Source organism: Nyctereutes procyonoides, unplaced genomic scaffold (genome assembly GCF_905146905.1).
Source record: "Nyctereutes procyonoides isolate TBG_1078 unplaced genomic scaffold, NYPRO_anot_genome, whole genome shotgun sequence".
Taxonomy (NCBI): Eukaryota; Metazoa; Chordata; class Mammalia; order Carnivora; family Canidae; genus Nyctereutes; species Nyctereutes procyonoides.
Genome location: NW_026575133.1, coordinates 157,705 through 177,479, shown reverse-complemented (window position 1 = coordinate 177,479; position 19,775 = coordinate 157,705). Strand labels below are relative to the sequence as shown.

Sequence of the window (19,775 nt, the reverse complement as noted above, 5' to 3'; positions counted from 1 at the left end):
CAGGGGTGGAGCACTGCGGAGTGTAGCAGGTGGCAGAACTGATGGGCACGGCAGACTGAACTCGTAGATTATGAGCCCTAGAGGAGACTAGGCAGGCGTTTGCTCCCGATTGCTGCCCTCTGGCTTGATTTAAGTCAAGTCCGGGTCATGGTTAGCCACCTTAGGGGCTATGTTGCTAAAACGAAGAGGCACAAGGAATGTTTGACAGAGCCTAACCTTTCTTATTTATTTACTTATTTATTCAGAGAGAGAGAGAGGTGGAAACACAGGCAGAGGGAGAAGCAGGCTCTCTGCAGGGATCCAACGTGGGACTCAATCCCGGGTCCCCAGGATCACACCCGGGCTGCAGGCAGCGCTAAACCGCTGCGCCACCGGGGCTGCCCAAGCTTAACCTTTCTCTTTTAGACCAAGTATAATCTCACCAGAGACTTAATAAAAGGATACAGTAGCAAAACATCCTAGAAAAGCAGGGTCGCATACCAGTTAACCCCAGATTAGGGCTGCGTTTAGCTCCTGACTGCCTCTTACCGGATGTGTGATGTTAAATAAGTTCTTTAACCTCTCTGAGCCTCGGTTTCCTGACCTGTAAAATAAGGCAAATAATATTTACCCTACAGAATGGATATAAGAATTAAACTGGAGAATCTATGTTAAGTGCTTGCCATTTAGTAAATGCTCAGTTGGAGTTAGCCATTCTTACACAAAAAGCAACAAACTCCTATGTAACTACATATAATGGATGAGAAACCGTGTAGAGAACTTTAAGGAATTTTTTTCAACATACGAAGATAACATTTGGTCCCTGCTTCCAAGGAGCTCACATTTCTGATAGAAAAGTGAATAGAATTGGGCTCTTTCACATCTGTTGTGTTTAAAGTATCAGATGGGGTTGGGTGGGAAGAAGTCACGGCAAAAGATAACGGGGTTTGTGAAAGTTATGCATTGCCCACAGTTGAGAGCAAGAGCAAAATTAGTTTCCAACGAAATTTGCAAAAATCCTTAGAGTGACAGAGAAAGAAATCTCCCTGCTCAGTTTTGAGCCAAATGGGGAGTAAAGAAGAGAAGGAGCTGGGGGAATTATGTAAAGAGAGGTGACACCTGGCAGACTGGCAGCTTGAGGCCTGGTGTCTGGGCCTGCTGGGCCAGACACCTCAATTGTACACATCTGCTTCCAGGTCCCTTTCTTCTGGTGGGAGCTACCAATGTGACTGGGGACCCCTGAGGATGAAGAGCAGGCAGAGGGTCATTAGCTCCGTGGCTCGTTGAATTTTGTAATTGTCATTATTAGACTTGAAAATCAATGTTTGCTCTTTGCAGATAGGTGCTGCCAGGTGCAAAGTGTGAGGAGCTGTAGTTTGCATAAGGCCTCACAAAGGTGCTAGTACTTTGATGTTGACAGCTTACTCTGAGAATCCTAGGGCAAGGATTCAAACAGAAAAGTAACAGCCGCAACAGCCTAGTAGACTGGATATTTATTTCAGCAGGTTAGCTCATTTTCCTCCCAGTAGGAAAATCTTCCTGAGAAACCAAAACAGTACCAAAGCCTGCTGAATGTGTTCAGCCTTAGTAAAACGAGATAGTGGGGCTGTTATAGATGAATATGATCAATACCTTTGAAAGATTAAATCTTCCAAAAGGATGCTGATGAATGCCCAAGGCCTCACCAGCAGGTACATCTACATCTCTGTTTTCCAATACAACTTTCTTCAGTGATGGAAAAGTTCCTTCTGCTCTATCCAATATGTAGCACTAGCCACATATGGCTGGTGAGTGCTTAAAATGTGGCTACTGTGATTGAGGAACTGAATTTTTAATTTTACTTATTTTTTAATTTAAAAACTGGTAGCTAATTTGGTTATTGGAAAAGTTTTAAGTATATTTGGAACAACTTGGCTATGCAAACCTATTTTTTCAACTGTAAATTTTATGAAATCTAAATGCAGATGTATTTCCAGTGAAAATTTTGTTTCTGAATTGAAATGTGTGAAATACACAGCAGATTTCAAAGACTATGAAAAAATGTGAAATACTTCACTAGTACTTTTTTATATTACTACATGCTGAGATGGTAATATTATAGATACTTTGGGCAAAATTAAATATATTAAAATTAATCCTGCTATTGCTGTTTTTTACTTTCTTTACTGCGACTTTTAGAAAATTCAAAATGATAAATGTGGCTTATGTTACATTTCTATTGAACAGTGTCAGTAAACACACAACAAATGTTCTTTAGATGCAGGAAAAGAAGAACCAAGTAAACTCTTGCCTCCTTCCAATGCAATTTTCTTTCAGTAGAGATATTTTTGGAATAATGCAGATCTAATCATGTCACACATTCCCCAACACAAACACTGAAAACATTTTATTGACCCACCTTTGTTCTTGTCATAAAATAACAGATCCCCAATTTGTTCTCTCAGGCTTAGCAGGGCTAAACTGACCTCCCCAGCCTAGTCTCAAACCAGCCACATTTGACACCTTTCATTCCTTGACCAGGCACCATTCTTCCCGCCTCAGGGTCTTTTCACTGGAGGTTCCCCAATCAGTAATGCTCCCACTATTATCTCTTTTCCCTTTCAGACCTTTACTCAATCTTCACTGCCTCAGGGAAGACTTTCCTGCCTCCTAGAGAAGGGGATTTCCTCTCTTGACTGCCTACTCCTTCAAAGCATTCACTATAGTTACAATTGCACATTTGTTAGTAATTCTTTCACTTGTGTCCTTTACCCTCACTAGACTGCAAACTCCTTGAGGAATTTGTCTGATTTTGCTTACCACCATATCCTTCGCACCAATCATCACAGTGCTTAAACCAATTAGGAAGTTAATAAATATTTGCTCGATGAACGAATGGATAAATAAATGATCTAGGCATCCTCTGCCCTAGACTATTGTGGAGAAATAGACAAATTCTTTACTCTCCTCCTTTCTTTACTCTCCTCTCTTCCTAATGAATATTGATCAAATATTCATTAACTCGCACAAAAAGCATCATTTTAGAACCCAGCGCCTTCTCAGGGTTGACCCACTGCTCTTTCCTGGGTTAGAAAAGTTCATCATGGTCAGCCGGGAAGGGTACATTCTAAATCGGTAAATAGGGAGACACCCTTAGCATTTAGCTGAGATCAAAGCAGCCCTATCAGTAAGTAACACGTTGGGAAGCCATTTCCGGGCCAGGTTGGGCAGATTTTCCCTGCTGACTAATCTCATTTAGGAGAGTTGGTTCTCAGTTCACAGTGCATTCTGTTTGAAGAGAGCAAGCTCCTTGGGCACTGACTGCTCTACCTGTTTTAGCTCATTTTAAACTAATTTTCAGTCTGTGGAGTTATTAAAATGTTTCATTTGTATCCAGAGTATTGGGATGTAATTCGATTATTTTGCTTCCCTGCTGAAAAATGCATCTCTAGTTAAAACCTCCACTGCCACTGAGGCATGGTGCAAGTAGGTAAGAGCATGGAGTCTAAAGGTAGACTGCCTCTGTTCACACCCTGACTCCACTTGCTGTGAGAACTTGGACACTATTTAACCAAACTACGCCTCAGTTTCCTCATCTGTGAAGTGGGGGGTGATGAACAGTACTTACCTCATAGAATAGGGCAGCAGAAGGATTAAACGAGATTAATAAAATGCTTAGGGTAGCATTTGGCACAGAGTGAGCACTCATTAGATGTAATTGTTCTTAACAGAGCAATAAGTCTCTCTAAGCGGCTGCCCACCCAACTGCCTATGTTCACAGTGCGATTATTTCACCTCACACGTGATGTTTCACCAACATTGAATGCCCTGAAGTTTCTAATGCTTACCATATGTATTTGTTTAATTCAATTTCAGATCATACATATGTCAATTCAACCATTAATATAGATATCCCTGACTTAACAATTTTTTGACTTTATGGTGGTGCAAAAGTGATATGCATTCAGTAAAAACCATTCTTTGAATTTTGATCTTTTCCTCAGCTGGCACCATCTGGTAGGATCCTCTTTCATGTCACTGGGCAGTGGCAGGCAGCAAGCCTCAACTCCCAGACAGCCGCACCATCACAAGGGCTACAATCCATACAACTTACAACCATTTTGCTCCTATATAACCATTCTATTTTTCTTTTTCTTTTTTTTTATAACCATTCTATTTTTCACTTTTAGTACTGTATCCAATAAATTTCATGAGATAGCCAACACTTCGGTTAAATGGTTTTGTTCAACTATAGGCTCATGTAGGTATTCAGAGCATGGTTAATGTGAGCAAAGCTAAGCTATGACGTCTGGTAGGCTAAGTGTATTAAATGCATTTATGATATTTAATGCATTAAATATATGTATCAATTTACGATATTTTCAACTAATGATGGATTTATTGAGATGTAACTGCATTGTAATTTGAGGAAGGTTTGCACTCAGTCCAGCTGCCACCTCCTCCAGGAGCCTACCCTGCTCGCCCTCACTTGCCCTGTTAGACGCCTGTCTTCTCTGTCTCCTTCTATCATTGCACTCCATTAGGCTATGATTATCTGTGAGCTTTCTTGCAGAGAAGACAAGTATCTTCTTTATCTTTGTAGTAGGATGTGCTTGGCACCAAATAGACTTCCACTAGCTGTTAGCTGAATACGCGCACGTGTGCATGAATGAAGACTCTTCCAGAAGGATGATTGGGAAGCATTGTCTATTAAATATTTGGATGAGGAATTGTTTCCATAGGTGAGCACAAGGCTTACTTGATTCCACTTTTCTCTGGTCTTTTTTTCTAGATATATTTTAGAATATGTTCATAGTGAGTTGGAGAAGTTTGGATTCATTCCTATTTTGTATTTAGCTCCTCAATTGCCTTAAATAATGACAATAATGGTGCCAAGTGTTATAAAATACTTTGTCCCCTCCTGCCCTCCATTTAGATTTAGTCACTACTGGTGCCTTTTTAAAGAAGCAAAATTTAAATATACCACATATTAAATTTTTTAAAAATAACATCTACTGCTATGTAAAGCCCTGTAATTAAACTACCAAAAATAGTACTTTTGTTCTAAAAATCCTTTTAGTTATCAACTGAAATAATTCTTAACAAAGTACTTCAGCAAAGAGATCTTAAACAATGGACCCTCTGTGCATGCCAGTTTGAAAACTACTGTTAGGTAATATCTAAGATTCTGCAAAAATGGAATAGGAATAAGATATTATGAATTTATCTTTTTTTCTCTTCCACAGGGGTTTTCAAACCCCTCTTTGCTACCCCTGTTACTTTGTTCTTCATATCTGGATTTTTTGCTAAGACTCTCCTCTCTTCTATTTCTTTTTCTCTGCCAAGAGCAGTAAATGATAGATACATGAGACCTGGCATGTGGTCCCTGCTAGCTGTGGAGCCCCATCAGGTCAGACTTTGGTTTATTTTCCACTGACGCCCCAGTACAGACCCCCACTCCCACCCTCCAGAAGCACAGAAACAGACTTGCTCACATCTACACATCTCATAATATGACCTACATTTGGGGAAAGGTCAAACTTTTCAAAAAATGGTACTAGAGCAATTGAATATCCATATTTTTAAAAAATGAAATGTGACCTCTGACTTTACATGACATATACTCAATTATAAGTGGAATATAAATCTAAATGTGCATGATGAGGGGCACCTGGGTGGCACAGTCAGTTAAGTGTATGACTCTTGGTTTTGGCTCAGGTCGTGATCTCAGGGTCATGAGATTGGGCCCTACATTGGGCCCTACAATAGACTCTGCACTCAAGGGAGAGTCTGCTTAAAGAGTCTCTCTCCCTCTCCTCTGCCCCTTCCCTCTCCCATTTGTCTCAAAATAAATAAATAAATCTTAAAAAAAATAAATGTGCAAGATTAAACAAAATGCTTCTACCAGATAATATTGTAGAATATCTTCATGATCCCAGGTAGGAAAAGTTTTTGTTTTGTTTTAAAGATTTTATTTATTTATTCATGAGAGACAGACAGACAGAGAGAGAGAGAGAGAGAGATAGAGAGAAGCAGAGACACAGGCAGAGCGAGAAGCAGGCTCCATGCAGGGAGCTGGACGTGAGATTCAATCCTGGGTCTCCAGGATCAGGCCCTGGGGTGAAGGCGACATTAAACCACTGAGCCACCCGGGCTGCTCAAAAGGTTTTCTTAATATGGAAAATGTACTAATCATAAAAGAAAATATTGATAAATTCAATTGTATTAAAATTACAACCCACAAAGGACTAGTATTCAGAGTACATAAAACAGCTCTTACAAAAACAGTAAGAAAAACAGAGAACTCAATAGGAAAAATGGCAAAAGATTTGAACAAGCACTTCACAAATCAAGAAAGGTAAATATGAAAAGGTATTCAACCATGTTAGTAATCTGAAAAATGCAAATTAAAACTCCAGTGAAATACTATTACAAGGTCACCGGATGGGCAAGCATGGCAAAATCCAACACTACCACCTAGATGAGCAGGAGTTTTCACATGCTGCCCATGAAACTTTAAATAGTATGACCATTGGGGAAAACAATTTTAAATACCCACTAATTCTGTAGAAATGAATGCACCCTTTGATACAATTCCAATTGTATCAACAATTCCACTCCTAGGTTAGATCCTAAATGTGCTCATGCACATTTGTAGCAGGAAACATGCACAAGCATGTTCACAGTAGCCCTCTTTGTAATAGCTCCAAACTGTGGATAATCCAATGTTCATCAAAAGCAGAGTGGATTAATAAAATGTGGCATATTCACACAACGAAATGGTAGATAGCAAAGAGTAAACAAAGTAGTTACAGGGATGGATGTCAAAATGTAATGTTGAGAAAGAGAAGCCAAACACAAAACAATTCATACTGACTGCATTTCTACAAAAGTCATAATATAGCAAAGAATTCATTCTGTATGAATATAGGTATATGTGTATTATATACATAGGTTTGTATATGTCTGTATACAAAATTCATGTAATATATAAAATAACTCATGTTATCATATGAAGGTCATAATCAAGGGGGTTAACACTATAAAGGAAAGAACAGAAATTATTACCATAAAAATCAAGATAGTGGTTATCTCTGGGAGAAGGAGGTGGATATACATATGGGAGGGTCTTCTGAAGTGGTGGCAATGTTCTCTATCTTGACCTAGATGTTCATTTGTTAAACTGTCACATTTATGTTCTAAGAATTTTTCTGTAATATATTTCACAATGAAAAGAAGAAATGAAAACCAGCCAAACAAAACAAACATCATTTTGCTTATATCCTACCAAAATATAGACTATTTAATCTGTGTGTCTAAATACATTTAGTCTAAAATAGTCCATTTAGTCAATGATCTATATAGTATTGTCCATTTGTTGATTACATAAGCAGTTGAGAAGCTCACAGAATTCCTGTAAACAATGCCTTTTCAATGCACTTGAAGTGGTTGCTTACAAGTGGTCTTTTCCGTCGTGTGTTCAAAAGTGGAAGGAAACTTCACTGTGCTCCTTCACCCTAAGTTTTTAGCTTTTCTTCTGAAACACAGTGAGATCCTGATTTAAAGCCAACTTGCATTACAGGAAATGCTATGAAATCACATACCAGCACGAACTTCTGGTTGTGTACGTGTGTGCCTTAGTGTGCGTGCTCTGTGCCAAGGACCCACGCTAAGACCTTTATCTTATGACACCTTTACCTTTAACTTTAGTTCATAGATAAGATAACTATAGATGGGGGGGGGAGTCGGTTAGAAACTTGTAAGGTGACATAGCTCAGAAGTGGTGAAGCAGGGATCCATACTCAGGTCTGGCTGGCTACTAACCCCAGGCATCCTCTTGCGAACTTACTCATCAGGCTACACTGCTTAATACACCCTCCAGGTCACAGAGATTCTTTGTTTGAGCAAACTGTAGTCAGGCTTCCCCCTGGGCCCATCTGTGCACTTCTTTCTAAAAGTCTGTTAAACCAAAACCACTCCCCCACCCTCCATATCTGATCACTCTTAATACCTGATGGGGTTTCTCATCCTTCCCGGTCTCCCAACTGATGTCTGGTCATCCTGATCTACCTTCAACAAGAATCCTGTTAGGTCTGTTGAACCAGAACCCCCTGACCCCTATGTTTCTTCCTAGTAATTTTGCATCCACTGGCCCCCACCCTGACTATAAATTCCCACTTACCTATGCTGCACTCGGAGATGAGCCCAATCTCTCTCCTCCACTACATTGCAGGGGTCCCTATACCTGTTGCAATGGTCCCCTTCCCTTGAATAAAGCCTTATTGTGCTTTAATAAGTGTCACTGAATTTTTTTTTCCTTAGCAAAGGAAAGGAAGACACTGCTGGGGGTTAGCTCTGAAAAAAAAGTGGAGAACCATTCTCCATTTCCATTGAAGACTGTTAGCAGCTTTTGATGGACCGGGAAAACGTAAGTTCCCAGCTGTCATCCCTTAAGGATTTTTTTTAAGAAATCCAACGCTGAATCCTTTCATAAAGCAAAAGATCAGCTCCCAATACACCAATTTTGCAAACCCGTATTTACCGCCTCCGGATGGGTTTACAATAGACTCAGTTATCCCTCTGTCATGCAACAGGGGGCACCCTTTAACTGATTTTTCATTTTTTTAAAACCTTTTTCTAAGTGGTTGCTGAGTGGAGGTGTTCAACAGCATGAGAAGAAACAGCAAAAGTAAAAAAAAAAATAAAAAAAAAACCACACCCATAACGAAGTAAAGTTTCTAAACTCCATGAAGCTCAGAAGAGAACGAAAGGGGGTGGTGGAACGCCAGATCCATTCGGCTTCTCGATCTGGGGCTAAACGGCGGCCGCGTCGGGGTGGTCTCCCGACCTGGCCGCATTTACTGGCGCCCATCCAGGCCGGCTGCGTTTGTCGCTCATGATTGTTGCGAATTGAGGCTGGGCCCTTGACACTCCACCTTTCCCAGCTGCCGAGTGCGGGGGCCCGGGACTTTGGGCATCCGTTCACGCCTCGCCTTCAGGCGGCAACCGGTCGGAGACCCACCCCTTCCCCGCCCCGCGCGGCCCTCCCGGGCTGCAGCGCAGACGCCGCTGCTCCGCTCGGCTCCTCGGCTCGGCTCCTCGGCTCCTCCGCTCCTCGGCTCGGCTCCTCGGCTCCTCCGCCCCGCGGCTCGGCTCCTCGGCTCCTCCGCTCCGCTCGGCCCCGCGCCGCTGGCTGGGACTTGCTCTCCGCGCGCAGGAAGAGCCATGCTGCGGGTGATCGTGGAGTCCGCCAGCAATATCCCGAAAACGAAATTTGGGAAACCGGATCCTATCGTTTCTGTCATTTTTAAGGGTAAGGAAACGTGTTCTTCTTTTTTCTCAGGTCCTGGCGTGGCGTGCTAAGTTCTCGTGGGTCCCACTGGTTTGACAGTCGGCGCTTAGTCCACGGAGAAGGCAAAGCCTCTCTCTCTGGCTTTAGCTGGCTCCTTACCTGTGCAGGTGAGGGGGGAGGACCGATTTTCTGCGGGAGGCATTTCAGCTTCCCGGGGTTCTGAGACGCAGACCACGACCGGACGTGTGAACTCTAAAAATGCGATTTCTGTAAACCCGGGTAGGGATTTGTTGATTTGTAGATGGGTCCTCAAATTAGAAGTCTCAAAGAGGCCTGCGTGGGATCAGAGTTGGTGTCGGCCGTCCGGTGTGCGATTTTACCGTCTCTGCTTTGGAAAAGTCGGTGACAGAGGGAAAAGTGCTAGTTAAGTTTTTCCAAGCACCAGTACGCGCCGCAGCAGCCCACTCACCGCCGCTTGGCCACCGGGCTTCTGGAAGCTGCAGTGAAGTTGTTATTTCGGATTCGTCTGTTTTCACATTGTTCTGTGCCGTTTTGTAGCCGCTCTTCGTCTTTCCAGACTTGGAGAGCGCGTGTTCCATAGCTTCCAAAGGGCTCGCGGAGGAAAGAGCTGCAGACGAAACAAGTCTGTAGTTTGGACATCTACTTTGGTTTTGCTGAAAAACCTTGGGCAGATGACCTCGTTTCTCCGAATGTCAGTCCTCTTTTCTGTAAAAACTGTGAGCAGGGTTTAGACTAAATTATCTTTAAAAGGCCTACTGGAATTCCAAAAGTTTATTCTTTTACGAGGCTGAATTGCTGCGGAGGGGGCAGGAGTGGCTCGTGTGAGGGCTCACTCCCAAGCATTGTGAGTGATTCCAGTTTTGGCCTGGGTGATGTGTCAATATCTGAGTTTAGGAGCTTTATCATTTTCTGTTTGTTCAGGGTCACTGGTAAGATTGCCAGCTCACTTCTTGGCAGGAGGGATGAGAGCCGTGGGGGAAGACAGAGAAAGTAGGAGCCTTGATGGGCACAGAGTTCCTGACCACGCCTCTGACCACACCTCAAACATTTCTCGATTCCTCCAGGAACCAAGCAACTACTTCTCCCTTCCAGTTTCTGGTTTATCTCTGCCTTTTTCCTTTCTTTTGTCTATTTTATCTATTTCTCTTCTCCAACCTTTCTCTATAAGGATGAGAAAGATGAAAGAAATGAAACCCAAAGCTGTCAAATGATTGTTTAGTTAAAAAAAAAAAAAGAAAAAAAAAACAAATTTAGAAGGCAAAAGTTCAATTCTTAAAGGACACCATGGTTTGAGAATCTGGTTAGTGAATATCATGTAGTCATGTTATGACAATGTTCCCTTACCTGTATTAGTTGCTTTCTAGTCTTTTGTTTTTCCCTGAAGTAATTGCGTAATAGGGACATAACGTAAAAAGTTTGTACCCTCACCACTGACACATAAAAACATGTAAAAGTATATCAGTCAACTTGGTAATGTCATTATGTGATACAAGTCATACAGATCATAGAGGAATTAGAATTTAACACTGAATTGAAATCAGACTTAAAATTTTTTGGAACGTATATGCATTGGTCAAAACTTTTATTTTTTTTTATTTTTAAAACATTTATTTGTTTATTCAAAGAGAGAGAGAGAGAGAGAGAGAGAGGCAGAGAGAGACGCAGGCTCCATGCAGGGAGCCTGACGTGGGACTTGATCCCAGGTCTCCAGGATCATACCCCGGGCTACAGGTGGTGCTAAACTGCTGCGCCACCGGGGCTACCCCTGGTCAAAACTTTTAAATGACTAAAAAATATGCCTGAAGCTATCAACATAAGTTCTCAGCTGAAAGTGGAAAACTTCAGTTAGACTGGGCAAATGCAGTCTCTCCAAACAATTATAGTTATTAGATCATTTAAACTTTAGTCTCTTTTCTAGTCTACTTTGGTTGTGCAAACTGGGGAGTGAGGTCAGTCATTCATTCACCTAACAAGCAACTTGACAGCAGAATCAACTCTGAGCTCAGAGTAGGAACGCCCATACTCTAGCTGATATTTCCTAAATGACCCAAAGTTACCACCCAGGGCTCTAGTTTCTCGGCTGTGGAATGATGGGAACTGATCTCCTTGAGGCTCCTTCTGGCTATAAACTTCTATCATTTTATAGTTCCATGTATCACTCTCACCAAGATGTGGAAGGCAGAGCCTTAGGGACAGGAGCAGACACAGTAACAGAAGTGGCCTATTTCTTCCCCTCAATCTCTTTCCTAGTTTTAAACACTGGTGATGGCAGATTCTTTCCAGGTGTGCCTCCCAGTCTTGAGCACTGTATATAACCAAGTAACATTAAGTGTGGACAGAACTCAGCATACTTATTCCAGTGAAGCTAAATGCACTTCACAGTTCAGTGTTGAGAAGTAGAGTGTGGAGAGTGAGATGTCAAAGGCCCTAAGAGAAGATGAAGGAAAGCCCCTATGTTTACTGAAATGTGTAAAAGTCCAACCTTTAAGTACATAAAATGGTAAGGTTGGGCAAAAGCCAATTCTCCTCCAACTCCAAGGTGATAAGAAGAATGTCCAAGTGATGGGCATTAGGGGTGATGGCTGTATAGACCCCAAGACCCCTTGAAACTGAAATTACTCTGTAGTAGAGGAGCTGCTGTGCTGCCAACCAACTGGTTTCAGGTTGACCTCAGTCTTTTGTGTTGCAGCCTCTCCTGAGGTTGACTACAGAACTTCATAGGACCTGCTAGGAACCAGGAGGAATTGGGAGTTGAGTCCCTGTTGAGAGAATGTCATGGATGTTTCACAGTGCAGGAGTAGATTATGAAGACCATTAAGCTTATTTGATTTTTTGCATCATTGCGGTGCACTAGCTCTGACTCTTCAGGCCAGAGCACCTACAAGCCTGAGGTGGCCATTCTTTCTTGAGTTCCATGCAGAAAGCCAGGCCATGAAGCTGAATCTGGCTGAGATTAGTTTCAAAATAATATTTAAGACATTTATTAATTAAAAAATGCAATGTAATATAAGATCACGTTCCTCCTATTCTTTCTTTCTAGCCACTCTTATTACCTAGGAATAACTACTCAGAACAGTTTGATTTGAATCCTTCTTGACTTTTGGCTATAAATATGAAAGTTGTTGCAACAATTCCCTGTTAGTGCCCTGCAGTGCACATTCTTACGGTGTGTATCTTTTAAAAAACTATAAAGTTTATTTATTTATTTGAGTGAGAGAGAAAGAACACAAGCAGGGGGAGCAGGCAAGGAGCCTGCTAAGCAGGGAGCCCATGCAGGGCTCCATCCCAGGACCCTGGATTACAATCCCAGCCGAAGTCAGATCCTTAGCTGACTGAGCCACCCAGGTGCCCCTTACAGTGCATGTCTTTGTGAACATGTGCGTTTCTGAAGGACAGTTTCTCTTTTTTGTTGTTATTGCCTTTTTGGGTTGTGGTGATTTTTTTCCCTTTTTCGCTTAAAGATGATTTGCTGGTAATTGCCAAGGATTTCCATTTTCCCTTTAGCTCATCTCTTGCTTTGGTGTAAAATCTCTTAGCATTAGATTGATTGAGAGGGAATTTTCTTGCAGTCCTTAATATTTCTGTGCTTTTACAATGTGGCAACATTGCATTCATATGAAACATCCAGCATCCTAGGGTGCATAATTGTTGCAGTAATCACATTTTTCTCCTTCTATCCTTATGCTATCGCCCATTCCATCAGCCAGAATTTTCCCTTCTGGTCTTGTGTAGATCATTGCCTTGTGAAATGACTATTACTCAGATGGTCACCAAATAATTGTCATATATTATTACCTGTTTTTACAGATGCCTGTTATTTCATTTGAACATGTTTTTGGAGTGAAATCCTAGATATTTCTGGGACCTCCTTTCCAAAGAGCTTATCAACTTTGTAATCTTAAGAAACCACTTGACCTCTCTAAGAATGCTTTCTTTTTCATCTTTTGAAAAATGGAGTTTTAATGGCTTATCTGAAGGGGAGTAGATCTGTAGAGATCCCTTGAGGCTGGGGTTTAATGCAACAGAGAATTTTCTGACTTTTTTAGCAAAATTTAATTTGCTCTTTGACAATTTATAGTTAAATATTTTAAAATGACCTTTTAAATAAGCAGAAAAACTATGGAATTCTATTTAAGTAGGATGAAGCATGATGGGGGAAAGAGCCAATGGGTCTTATTCACTGTCATCTATGAAGGCACCTGGGGAGCAGCCCACGTGGTGACTTGCTTTACCCAGATGCACCATAGGACTAACAAGAAGATTCCCACAGGCTCAACTGACAATCATGCTATGATGCTGGTACTCTCATAGAACCACTGTCTTGCATTTATTATACACTCAAGAAAGCAGAACTGTTTGATCTACTGAGTCATTTCCCTCACTTCCGGGAGTACAGAGCTTAGAGAATCACCACCTAGGGAAAGTGGCCCCACTCTATGGAATGAAGCATGGGAACTCTCAGAGGTATACTTCCCAAAGGCACATTTTACAGGCTCTCAGTCATTTACAAAACCACAAATGCCTTTTAAAAATGAATTAACATGGTTTGTTTTTCTTCCCCTCTTCTACAACATCTCTTACTTACATGCATGCCCTCCAGTTATGCCCAAAGTTGCTGGTGTTTTTCTGGTTTGGGTTTATTGGTGGGTTTCTCCAACCCAGGGGCATTCAGCTCTGCCAAAAAGGAATGAGATTTTATATCCTCTGCAACCCCTAGCATATCATTAATGTTGAATAACATTTCAGATGTTAACCATGGAGGCAAGAGCTGGCAGGAGATTTGAGACAGCTTAGTGCAATAAAATAATTGATTCTTGGTCCTGAAAGGGATCACCAGAAGTCTGCCAATCTCCCTTCTTTCAGGAAGAATTAAACTGAATATTCTCTAAGGTAGTTTGTGAGTGAAGCTTGGCAAAGAAAAGGTCACTTTACACATTCCTTTTTTTTTTTAAAGTTTATTTATTTAAGTAATCTCTACACCCAACGTGGGGCTCAAACTCATGACCCTGAGGTCAAGAGTCACATGGTCTTCTGACTGAACCAGCCAGGCACCCCTGCACATTCCTGAATGCAGAGCATAGCCAGTTCCTAGCATGTGCTACCCAAATCGATGTTGTAGTACTTTTTTGCATTCTTGATACTGCAAAGAAAATGTGAAGCTTTTATGTTGAAAATTCATACACAAACTGTGCAGTGGTCTATAAGGCATAATAATGAATGTACCACGAAATGGCAATGATCGCCTATCCTTGGTGTAATTTCTATTGAACAACTGTCCTGTTGAGTAGGGGTGTGCTTTGAGCGGCTCTGAGCCACAACTGCTTGGATGGCGGGCACCTTAAGCTTCCTCAGCTAACTTAGCATTAGGTGATAGGTTGCAACGCCTATTGGGCATTCCAGTGCAAAGGCCCTGGGCTTTGGGGTCAGGAGGTCCTAAATAAGAATCCCATTTCCCATCCTTTGCTTGCTCTGTGCTCATGGGCAAATGAATTAAAATTTTTGGCTTTGTGTTCTTAATAACATTTACCTTGCAGGGTTTTTTGAGGATTAAATGAATATACATAGGAAATTGCACATGGGAACTACTAACTTACTTCCTCCATTTGATAACATTTGCTTTTATGGAGATCTCCAAGCACCAGAGAACACATGAGGAATAAGTCTAGAAAAATATACTAGCACAGTTTGGTCTCATAGGCCTAGGAAACCAGCTAGTAAGAACACAAGAATGAGATATGAACCAGAAAAGACGTATAGATTTATAGTGTAAGAGAGACGGAGGAGAAATATGCTTGGTGGGGAAGTATCAGTGCCTTGGTCTTAAAGGATGAGGAAATTTCACAGAAATGCCAGGAGGAGGATGACATGCCAGGCTTTGAAACAGCACAGGAAGGCCAGGGAGCCATGAGCTTGTGTTGTGAGGCTGACAGAGGGTAATCCAGTGTGGCTAGGGATTGCACTTTACTCACAAACTAGTGGGGAGACACTAGGCAGCATTGTGAAGGCCGGATTAGTACTAGTCAGGGTGACGAAACAGAAGGTTTACTGGTTGAGACAAAGCTTTTCAGGACAGAGGGAGTTCATCCCAGGGCTAGAATGAGAAGGAAGAAACTAACATAAAAGATACTGAGAAAGCAACCTGGCTCATTGGGTCACCCTTCCTCACACTCCTCTATAAAAATGGGACATCAGACTGTCTTCCTCCCAGCTGGGGGGGGTGGTGGTGGTGGTACTCTGTAGGTGAGTTCAGGGTTGAGTTGGGGTTGCTCTGCAGGAGACCAGTATGAGAACGTGAGCTACCAGGATAGGAGGGAAGATGCCCACTAAGAGGGAAAAGAAAGGCAGAGGGGTAGAAAGTGACCGGGAAGACAAATTCTGCTGTGGGGAGCATTTCTAACCAAGCTGAGCTGTGATCTCATTCATATAAAGTCCTTCTCGCCCTACCCGGTTGTCCCACCTGGAAGGTGATGTGTCATGGCCAGCAATTGCTTAATTGCAAGGAACACATACCCACAAGCTTACTTAAATAAAGTGTGGTTTTTTTCTTTTTCTTCTTCTTCTTCTTTTTTTTTTTCCCCCAAAGCTAGAGAGAAATCTCCCAGAATCTAAATCATGGGTCCCACAGGAGTCAGAATCATGTCAAGCAGGGTGGCATTCGCTCTCTCTCCCCTAGGGACGATGGAGCCTCATGCCTCTCTTCTTCCCTGCACAGTGACTGCCTTCATGGAGTCTCTTACTCCTGCTTCCCGGCAGTTGGCAGCATGCATGGGGCTTTGGGTTACTATAGCGGTGACTTGGTCCAGATCTTATATCTCCTATAATCCCAGTGTCTCTTAGTAGGGCTCTTTGAGAGAAAAATACCAGTTGGCTCAGTTTGGGTCAGGTGTTCACCCCTGGTCCAATTAGCTGTGCCAAGAGATACAGATGCATAAGGCAGGTATCCTAGATGCCTCTACTATACAGGATAAGCTTTGAGGACCTAGACCATCAACTCTCTGGCCCGCCTCCCTCCAGCTGGGGCATTTGACTTGCTTTGCCATCTTTAAGTTATTCTCTGAACAACCTCACTCTGTCCCCTAAAAGAGCCACCCCTTTTTAGTAAACAACACAATACATGTAAAGTGATGAGCTTTGGACTGGGCAGACTAAGTTTCACTCTTGAATTTGTCATTGGGAACTAAATATTTTTTATTTCTGGGTCTTTATTAGTCTATAAAATGAGGAGAATGATACATACCGCATAGGGACATTGTAAGGATCAACAATGATAAAATACCTAAAACACTATCATAGTGTCTGGCGGATAATACAGATCTTCCTTGACTTATGGTAGGGTTACATCCCAATAAACCCATCATAAGTTGAGAATATCATAAGTTGAAAATACATTTAATACACCTCACCAATGGAACATGATAGCTTAGCTGAAACTACCTTAAATATACCTAGAACACTTACATTAGCCGACATCATCTGGACAGAATCATCTAACACAAAGCCTGTTTTATAATAAAGAATATATATATATATGTAATAAAGAATAAAAATACTTATTACAGGAATATCTTATGTAATGTATTGAATACTATACGGAAAGTGAAAAACCGAATGGCTGTACGGGTGCAGAATGGTTGTAAGTGTATCAGTTGTGATTGTGTGGGTGACTGGCAACTGTGGCTCACTGCCCCTGCCCAGCACCATGCATGAGTGTATCATACTGCATAGCGCTAGCCCAGGAAATCCCAATTCAAACTACAAAGTTCATTTCTACTGAATGCATGTTGCTTTTGGGCCATCATAAAGTTGAAAAATTAAATTGTATCATCCCAAATCAGAGACCATCTGTAGTTGCATGGCAAACACCCACTTCCTCTCCTCTTTGTGCCCCCACTCCTTCCCTCCGCTGCTGGGGTGGAGCATCAAAATCCTGGGGGACATCTAAGGGGTGGTCCAGGCTTAGATCAGGAAATCGGATGCCTGGTAGCTGTGGTGCACAAGCAGGTCAAGGCAGAGCCAATGCCTGATTCATTTGTGACAGTGCATTGTAACTTCTCCACCAGGCACATGATAGGTTCTTTGTTGCTATTGTTTTACTTGTGGTTAAATGTGGTTAAATGTATATGGTATAAACATTACCATTGCAACCATTTTTAAGTGTACAGGTTAGTAGCATTAAGCACATTCATGGTACTATCATCACCACCTTCAGTCCCCAGAACTTTTACTGACTTCTCAAGCTGAAACTCTGTACTCTATTCAATAATAATTCTTCATCCCCCACCCCCACCCCCAGCCCCCAGCAACAATCATTCTATTTTCTCTCTGTGAATTTGACTGTGTACCTCATATGATTGTTATCTGTTTGTGACTGGCTTATTTCACTTGGCATAATATCCTCAGGGTTCATCCACGTTGTAGCAGGTGTCAGAATTTTTTCTCCTCTTACAGTGGCTGTATGTACCTGCCACATTTTGTTTATCCATTCACCCGTCAATGGGCACTTGGATTGCTTCACCTTTTGGCTGTTATGGGTAATGTAGCTTTGAACATGGGCGTTCAAATACTCTTCTTGAGTTCTCAATTCTTTTGGGTGTAAAGCCCGAAGTGGAATTTCTGGGTCATGTGGCAATTCTATGTTTAATGTTTTGAGCCACCACCTCATTGTTTTCCATACCGACTGCATGATTTTACAAACATTCCCACCAGCCACGTACAGGATTGCAATTTCTCCACATCCTTGCCAAACACTTATTTTCTGATGTGGTTTTGTTTTCATAATCATCATCCTGATGGATGTGAACATAGTAGATTCCTAGTAACTCTCTGTTGATTTGGATTTTCAGCTCACACTTACCTCAGTAACTCAGAGTGAAGCTGTCTGCAGTGTAGTCTTCAGCCTCAGTGGCCGGCAGCAAGGCAGCCCTTTTGTGATGAGAAGCATGCCTGGCGGAGGCCCAGCAGCAGCCTGAGAGAAGCAGATGGCCAGCTAGCCAGTGGAGCCTGGCTCTCTGATGTCTGTGTGGCCAAGGTCATGCCAAGAGCTATGGCAGAGCTGAAGGCAGATGGGAAATTGGTCTCCTGCAGTGCTAGGTCTGCCGGTTGGTCTGGGCTCCCCAGGGCAGGGCTGGAACCAGAAGTCCTAACCCTCTGTATATGTCTCTTCTAACATTGTGTACTCCTTCATGGCTCCTATTGGAATATACAGTTATATATTTGCTGACTTACTTGATTTCTGTCTGCCTAACCATCAGATAGTAAGCTTCATGATGTCAGGGATTGTTGTCTCTTTCCCTAGCACCTAGCTTAGTGCTTGGCAGGTGGTAGGTGATCAATAGTTATTGAATGAATGGATCTAGCTCCTCACCTCATTCACTCAGGTCATGTTACCAGACCAAAGTGGGTCCCCTCCTTAGTGAGTTATAGACAGAGACCACACCATGTGGAGTCACCTCTCAATGTCATCTTCGATTTGTACATATAAGGAGACCTTGGAAATAATTCCAAAGATGTGGGAGGCTCCTTTTATTAGGGCTTGGGATGAATATTCAGAGAAGGATTTTGACATTATAGTGAAACTGAGGTAACTGTTGGGTACTTTCTGGTTGATCTGCTATAGATCCTCAGATGTTTCTTTTCTTGTTTTAGCAATTCATTAGTTAGCTGCCTTTTCTTTTTAAAGATGATTATCTCACACACAGAGAGTGCACAAGTAGGCAGAGTGGCAAGGAGAGGGAGAAGCATGCTCCCCGATGAGCAGTGAGCCCGATGCAGAACTTGATCCCAGGACCCCAGGGTCATGACAATTAGGTCAAGACACCTAATTGACTTAGCCACCCAGGCGCCCTCATTAGTTAGCTTCTAAAAGATGAAATTGATAGGCAGAAACTTCTACCAGTTTCCTGAGTTCAGGAGGTCACTCCTGAGTTCAGGGGGTCAATGGTGAATTGAGGGGTCAAGCGGTCTTACCAGTAACGGTCAGAGTCTCACAGGCCTGAGGGACCAGATCCGCCTGCCCACAAACTACAAAACTGATCTTGAATACTTCAGAATTTCCACTGGCTGGTTGGGATCCTTTAAGCTGCATCCCAAAGGGAGCTGGAAGGCAGGGGAGCCCCAGTCTACCTCTGACCATGATAGTAGGGCTTTGGTCTTATTAATAGCAAGAAAGTTCTCTGAATCTCAGTCTCCCCAGCTGTAAAGTGGGCATAAGACCTACTTCTGAAGGTTATACAAGTCCAATGAGATGATGTATTTAAAGTACTTGGACTAAAAATAAATGTTTACAGGGGTATCCAGCAGGCTCAGTTGTTAAAGCGTGTTGACTCTACCGTGAATTTGAGCCCCACGTTGTATGTAGAGATTACTAAAAATAAATAAATAAATAAACTTAAAAAAATAGATATTTACTGTGACCTCACCTCTTGAAGTTTGGCTCTCTTTGCATGTACCAAAGTGAAAAATCAATGGTTTAGGTCAAGGACTAAGGAAATAAGAAGTTTGCAAA

General features: G+C 42.2%; 1 protein-coding gene across 2 annotated transcripts in view; it reads left to right on the top strand.

Annotated features, from left to right (window-relative positions):
* Positions 1-8,524: 8,524 nt before the first annotated feature.
* The window catches only part of MYOF (myoferlin), a 144,176-nt gene continuing 132,925 nt past the window's right edge, over positions 8,525-19,775 (top strand). For both annotated transcript variants that reach the window (XM_055346146.1, XM_055346145.1), the window contains exon 1: positions 8,525-9,271. In XM_055346146.1, the coding sequence (XP_055202121.1) occupies positions 9,184-9,271 (88 nt within the window). In that variant the 5' untranslated portion in view covers positions 8,525-9,183. The remainder of the gene's footprint in view (positions 9,272-19,775) is intronic.